At 38.8% G+C, this 7,666-nt stretch overlaps 1 protein-coding gene across 1 annotated transcript; it reads right to left on the bottom strand.

Annotated features, from left to right (window-relative positions):
- Positions 1–541: 541 nt before the first annotated feature.
- Positions 542–2,464, bottom strand: LOC131314802 (3-ketoacyl-CoA synthase 12-like). Its single transcript, XM_058343654.1, has one exon. The coding sequence runs from the start codon at positions 2,187–2,189 to the stop codon at positions 795–797; it is 1,395 nt and encodes a 464-aa protein (XP_058199637.1). The 5' UTR covers positions 2,190–2,464; the 3' UTR covers positions 542–794.
- Between the last annotated feature and the right edge of the window lie 5,202 nt (positions 2,465–7,666).

Raw genomic sequence — 7,666 nt, 5'->3', positions numbered from 1 at the left:
GATGAGTACAACAACATTACATACAAGAAAAAGGAACTTTACATTCCATGCACCACAAAAAAAAAAAAAAAACCCTTACAAATACAGACCTGGTACAGTCGAGTAAAGAGAAAATAGGACACTGTCCATGACAACAAATTAACGGATCCAGGGGCTCCGCTGTCCCGGCCGAGTGGAGCCCGCTCCGGTCTTGCTTCAACGATCGAAAATGTTCACTTCGTAGAGCTTGTCGAGCATAACAACTCTGCAAAAATCAGCTCAATTGGATATCATTAAGTGCCTAATTGAGACATTTTTATCTTGAAAAGAATGGATCCAAAACACTGAATCAAATCTATTGGAACCCATTATTGACAAGTTATAAGTGTTCCAATCAGGCACTTAATGATATCCAATCGAGTTGATTTTTTTACAGAGTTTTTTTACTCGACGAGCTCTACGAAATGAATACTTTCAATAGTCACAGCGAGACCGGAGTGAGCCCCACTCAGCCGGGACAACAAAGCTATTGAATCTCAAGTCAACGGTCCCCTTGAAAGAGTTTCTTTAAATTTGGACCATTATTTATTTGTTTTGTTTTCATGGTTTCTTATCTTTTCTGTTACAGTATGAATAATAGCCCTGGCTCCTCTCTGTTTGGCAGCAGGACTCTTTATGAGCACATAATAAAATTTTGCTTCAAAAATAGAACAAAGAAAAACTAATTAAGATAAAAGAAAAAAACAATATTAATAAGTACTCCAGTATAAATATATGAGGTAAGTTTTGACGAGACCTTTTCTCTTTTTCCCTTTTTAGATTGACTCTGGCATCACGAAGGTGGTTTCGTCTTCATCATTGATCCATCCATACTTCTCCATGAAAGGGTTTGTTAGCTTCTCCGGCGGATACTCATCAATGCAATCCTCCCACACATTCCTATCCCCCAAATCCCTCAGCACCTCCCACAAACAACTGTTGCACTTAAACCCCGCTCCAAAACTTATCATGAACACCCTGTCACCTTTCTTCAGCCTCTTCTTAGCCTCCATGTACCCCAGCACGTACCAGAGACTGCTCGCCGACGTGTTCCCGAACCGGTGGAGCGTCATGCGGGCCGGTTCTAGATAGTACTTGCTCAAGTTGAGACTCTGCTCGATCCCGTCGATGACCGCCTTCCCACCGGTGTGCAAACAGAAATGATCGACCCCGGTGGTGAAATCGATCGTCGGTCTCCCCCCTCCTCCCTTGCTAGACCTCCCTTGTCTCATTTTCCTAACGAACGAGGCGATCGTGAACCGCACTAGCTCCCGCACGGGGAGTATCTTCGGGGAAATCACTTTGAGATTTTCCACGAAGGCACGGGTCGCGGCGTTGGGCAGGGTCTTGCCGAGGTGAAACCCTGTCCGGCCCGACTCGTCCTCCTTCTGTATGCAGCAATTGAAGGACTCCTCCTTGGCCCCGTGGTGGGTCCGGACCAGACACTTCAACTTGAACATGGCTCGGTGTTTCAGGGCCACTTTGTTGGTCAGAAGGATCGCACACCCGCCAGTCCTGAACAAGCAGTTGGCCAGAATCATGGACCGGTCGTTCCCCGAGTACCAATTCAGGCTCAGCGACTCCGACGTCACCACCAGCGCGTGGACGTTTTTCCGGCACTTGAAAATATTCTGCACGATGTTGATCGCGATTAAACTCGCGCTGCACCCCATTCCCGTGAGATTGTAAACCTTGACGTCGTCCCTCATCTTGTACCGGTTGATGATTCTGGCCGCCAGGGAGGGGACGTTCGTGAGCATGGACACGTTGACCACGAGCACGTCGATGTCCTGGGGGGAGACGCGCGACCGCGACAGCACCTTCGGGATGCTGTAGTCGAAGAACTCCTCCATCTCGACGACGCCGTCCTCGAGAGTGGGGTTGGTCTCGCGGCCTTCGAACACCATCCTCGGGGCGTAGGTCTGCTCGCCGATGCCCGAGCTGACGATGGCCTTCAGGAGGAACTTGTACTCGTTGAGGCCGAGGTTTGTGTTCCGTTTGATGACTTCTCCCGAGAATTGAGTGCTGAGCTTTCGGTCGTCGGTTGGTTTGTAGCATTGGTAGTCGAGTATGTAGCAGCATTGGTGTCTTTTTTGGTCAATAAGCTTGAAGAGCTTGAAGAAGAGGTAGGAGAGAGGGGCAATGTACAATAACAGGAGGAAATTATCCATGAGAGAGAGAGAGAGAGAGAGAGAGAGAGAGGAGAGAGAGAGAGAAGGGAAGAGGGGTGCTTTGTGGGTTGTAAACTTAGGTTTGGTGGGAGATTTAAATCAAACACGAGGTATTTATTAATACAATGAGAGAGAGAAAGAGTGGTGACCAAGTCGGGCATATGAGAGTATTAAAGAATTTAACAAACATTTCCATCACTCAACCCCCAACGAACTGATTGACTAAAAAAAAAAAAACCCAACGAACTGAGCTGTGGGTGACTTTTCCGTGATAATGTTTACTACATTCAACATTAATGGTCAATGTATAGTTTACAAAGATGAACTCAGTGGTGTGGTGGACCCCGAGGGGTTTCGCGCATAAGAAAGCAAATACTCTCTCCGTTCTAAATTGAAAGTCTATTTTTTTATTTTGAGTTGTTCCAATCCAAAAAATAAGGGAAAGTGGTTTTGGAGTTACACTAATTTTGGAGTGCTTACATCAATTTTTGAAGTGTCAATATCATTTTTCTTTTCAAAAGTGTCCCTCAAAGGCGAATATAAGTGTTCTAAAATAAGTAGAATATAGGAGTAATGGTGGAAATAATAGACATTTTGGTGTAATCATTGCATGTTTTCTTAAATAATTGGAATCCTCAAAAGGACTCTCAATTTGGAACGAAGAGAGTAATTGGATGTCTTTCATGAGGTCGCAAGTTCGAATTTCACGGAGGCCAAGTGCATCAAACCTTGTGGCCACCGAAGAGTTTACTGTGTTGCGAACTTCAATGTCCGAAAGTAGTTGAGGTACGCATAAGTTAGCTAGGACGTTTGGTTATAAACAAAAAAAAAAAAAGAAAAGAGAAAAGTAGGTGATGTCGGAAGTAGCAGCTTGTGGCCCTTGTTATCTCAGCACTTATGAAGCATTATTGGAAAAAAAAAAAACAATACATGCATTTTCTCAACAAGAAAAAAAAAATTCAGCAAAAGCAATATTTTCGTGAGTTTCTTTTCGAAAAAATCTAGGGAAGTATTTTCTTATTGTTCGAGGAAATACATGGCTTTCAAAAAGGACCAACAGAATAGAACAAATGGAGTATCTTTATTGTGCGTTAGAAAAAATAAATAAAAAATCCTTTTGAATATCTCCTCAACCCAGTCATAGCAAACCTCTCAAGAAATTTATTGCCACTTTTATACTGTGAATCTCACATGTAACTTCTTATTATGTATTAATAAAAAGTCCGAAGAAAATACGAATTGAAGAAAAAAATTATTATAAACCGTGCGAGAAATGGGATGGTTCGGAAACTTAAATCCAACAAAGACTTCGTTTTTTTCAGCTCACAATGGTAGATTGAATGGCAGTAAATTAAGTCAGCAACATTACTGGTTGAGAATTCAAGTCAAAGAACAAGTCTACTAGTTAGGGTTTCTGAGAGTGGAATGCCTGGAAAATGGTATACGGAAGCTGCAGGCAACCTTCTCCAAATGGGGCTGCCAACATTTAAGAAAGGGAAGCAGTGGTAGATGGATGATGAATCGATCGATGGAAAGAAAATTATGAAGGGAAAATCAAGACACAGAGAGGGACTTCGATTATCAATAATACTCCGGGCTTGAGCAAATCATTGCGACGTGCATGCATCTGTGACTAATTTCATCTATCGATAGTGATTCCACGTATAATACCTCTTGAGAATTAGGAACCCTCTTAATTCTAGGGCCTAAAGCACATTTCTCATTGTAACTGGACTAATGGACGAGCCGGCCTTGCGCATAAGAGAATACAAAATTTTTGCCTTTGCTTGATTGTCAGTTTTGAGACAAAAATCTATATTATAAAATAAAACGGTTTTATTTAAAAATGTCTACGCAACGGTTTTCTTTAAAAATGTCTAGGCATACAAACAACGTAGCATCTACAACCATTGGATCGTACTTTCTAATAAGGTTATAGTCGTTGGATTGAATAAATAATATTTCCTAATATATAAACCTACACTAATGTTAAAAAAAAAAAAAACAGAAGAAGTTACACGTGATTAAAGTGATCCCATGTGCTAATTATGTTGGTTGAAATGGAAATGATGACAATAAATCATTCTTGAACAGAAGATTTACTAATTTATCGATTTTATTCACATCCTCATACCAAACTGGCCAATTACTCTTTGAAGATAGAATGTCCAAAGGTTTATTTCCTTACGCTCTAATAATTTAGGAAACATCTCGAAAAGAAGGATTATAAGTCATAATATTGCTTAGTGAGGCACTTTTTATCCAATATTCTATATATCTTTCGAAATTTTAAACTTATAAACCTTGCTCAATTTTATATTTGAAATCTCTCTGCTCATTTATTTGTATTTGATTATTCAAACACAATCGTATATTCGAAATCAACCAAATCTCACGTTCAGAGATAGTGAAAGAGAGGGGGGAAGAAGTAGGTTCAATGGCTCCTCTACAGTTGAAGGTGAGATACTAACGATATTCTTTTATTTTTGTTGGTCGCGAGCCAGCATCCTGACCACGCGAGTCGAATCGTGGCGCTTGGGGCCTGCTACGCTTTAGTATAAGGAAATAAAGTTGAGCCTTTACCACTATCTATGGGTTTTGGTAAGATGGTAAACGCTTGATCCTAACAATTGATATCAGAGCCTTGGTTGTAGGTTTGACTCCCCTAGATGGCATGCTGCTTGCGGGCAGGAATTAGGAGGGATTGTTGGTCGAAAGCCAGCATCTTACCCACGCGAGTCGAACCATGGTACTTGAAGCCTACTACACTTTAGTATAAGGAAATAAAGTTGCATATTTACCACTACCTGTGGATTTTGGTAAAATGATAAACGCTTGATCTTAACAATTTTAATATTTTTTCTGTACTTCAATCAATTGGATTTTGTTGGGTTCAAGAAGCATGTTAAATTTTGGGTTTTCATGTTCAGTTAATGCGCCACTGTGATGGATTCAACCTTTTCTTAATAGTATGAGTGTTCTAATTACTAAATAGCTTCTTTTGTGAGGATATGATCCGTCTACAGATTTGTAGAGAGACAATCAAGAGGCAAAAAAAAATAGTACGAAAACTACGTAAATGTTTTTATTTAGATTGTGTTTAGAATGCGTTGTCCCATGCCTTTGCAATTTTTTGTCTTTAGTTAATTTTTTTTAACATTTTAACAAGTTTTTTAATTTTCTGCTTAAATCGGCAAGTACGGCAGAATACTTGAGGTGGGCTTACTTCGATTCAAAAGCTCTTGGGCCCATAATGTGCCAGAACCTCTGGTAGGAAAGAGGATGGACCATATCTTGGCCTTGTGATCAGAGCCTACACTGAGGTGTTTCCACTAATACTGAAATAAATTAGTCTGAATAAGTTGTGGATTACAAGTTATTAGTTGTTCACACTAATTAACAACTATAAGATGCAATTTTGATGGTTGATTGTGAGTGAAATAGTGTGAATAAGTTGTTGATTAGTTAGGATAAACAAGACGCTAAAATGTTGTTAAATTTTTTTGATTAGTGTGAATGCCAAAACTTGTTAATTAACAACTATAAGATGCAATTTTGATGGTTGATTGTGAGTGAAATAGTGTGAATAAGTTATTGATTAGTTAGGATAAACAAGACGCTAAAATGTTGTTAAATTTTTTTGATTGGTGTGAATGCCAAAACTTGTTAATTAGTGTGAACAACATGTGATGCAGGTCGATATTTTAATTATTTAAGAAATTTATAGGGATTTTAGTTTCTTATTTTGAAGTTGGGATATTGTTAGAAATCTTTCCGTTCTAGCATAAATATCCTAGAGTATTAGATTTTTTCAATTAGGTTGATTCAATTTCCAGTTTATTTTTCTTATTCTCTAAGACATAGATTTGGTTTGGTTTTCCATTATTTAAGTTTCCTTTTTAGTATTTCTAGGCTATTATAATTAATTGATGTCAGCCTTAGGGCATGGCAGTTGTTTTATTGAATTAAAGAAAAATTGAGAGTTTTCTCATTATCGTATGTTCGAAAAGGGAGTACATCTAGTTCATACATATTCGTGTTTGTTTCAAAGAGAGAATCTTTAACAATATAAGCAAGTTCTAGATCTCTTCTTGCAAATAGTTTCGTAAAAGGAAGCTGCGTGCATGAGTTGGTATCAGAGCTCTCGTTCTAGTGATTTTTGAAGATTGTTCGTTGAAAATTCAGTTCAAGAAAATTAATTTCAAATAATTTTGGCACAAATTAGTCACCAAAAAAATTAGTGGAAACGGCCCCTAGATCCCAATTAGGAATGGCAACAAAGCGGGGCAAAGTGTGTCATGCTCTGGATTTTTAACATAAATAAATAATCCATTTCAATAAAAGCTCTTCACATATCATACATATTACCCAAAAAAGTTCTCACCTGTTTAATTTTACAAACAAGTCCCAAAGTCAAAAGATACACAGCTTTGGCTCTCCTGCCCCAAATAAACTTAAATACAAGTACAAACAAGTTATCAAGTTACAAACAGTTTAGTCAAAAGAAAATTCTAGAAGGATTAGTTACAAGCTCATCTTTATCAAAAGAAATCATTACAAAGATGATAGTATAACTAAATGAAATTAGCTTCCAAAATTCTTTCACGTCCAAGCACACGATGCTAGCAAACTATTGTCCGGCGTTTGAACCTGAAAAGAAAGATTGGGTTGAGTTACACTAGCTCAATAGGAAATTTTTTACCAGTTCTATGTGCAAATATGATGACTAGTGCAAAGGAAAGAAGATGAGGGAATATAGTTTGATAGATGGATATCAATCAACTCGAAGGTATGCCAATATCATAATTTGCCACATACTGTAGTTCATAAGACATAAACAACTATACTAATTCTGACACGACTCACTATCACAAATATCCACTGTCTGTATTTCCACCCTTTGCGTTACAGTAAAACACCTCGAGAGTTACTGTATTGCCACCCCTTGCGTTACGATGAACCCTAACAACTCGGATCATCGTATTTTCATCCCTTGCGTTACGAGATCCACTTAAGTCTCCGTATTACCATCCCTTGTGTTACGAGCCTTCCTATCCCAACATCCGACTCACACAATTACTTTCGCACTCAAGATACAAACCAAGACTCTCTCATGATCACATTCTTACATGAGACACCATATAATATGCTAACAATACTACAATTATGCCATAAACATTTTCAAGTAGTTAACCAATCGATAAGATGCATTTCAATATGGTTTTAATCAAGTAAACTCTTATTTGTTCCTACTAACGGGAGGCCAACGGAACAAGGATAACATCAATCAATCATAGGGAGTCAATTGCACATGATTGGGATAGGTTAGGAGATGTCCAAGAGGTGCTAGAAGTGCCCAGAGTTCAAAAAAATTGAAGTAGGAGCAGTGAGAATAAAACTGTCCACAAGGCTTTAGCATCGATACAGCCAAAATGGCCGTATCGATACAACAACCAAATCAGGAAGTTCTGAAGCTT

Source organism: Rhododendron vialii, chromosome 13a (genome assembly GCF_030253575.1).
Source record: "Rhododendron vialii isolate Sample 1 chromosome 13a, ASM3025357v1".
Classification (NCBI taxonomy): domain Eukaryota; kingdom Viridiplantae; phylum Streptophyta; class Magnoliopsida; order Ericales; family Ericaceae; genus Rhododendron; species Rhododendron vialii.
The sequence above is the reverse complement of the archived record's forward strand: the minus strand, read 5'-3'. Positions and strand labels throughout refer to the sequence as shown.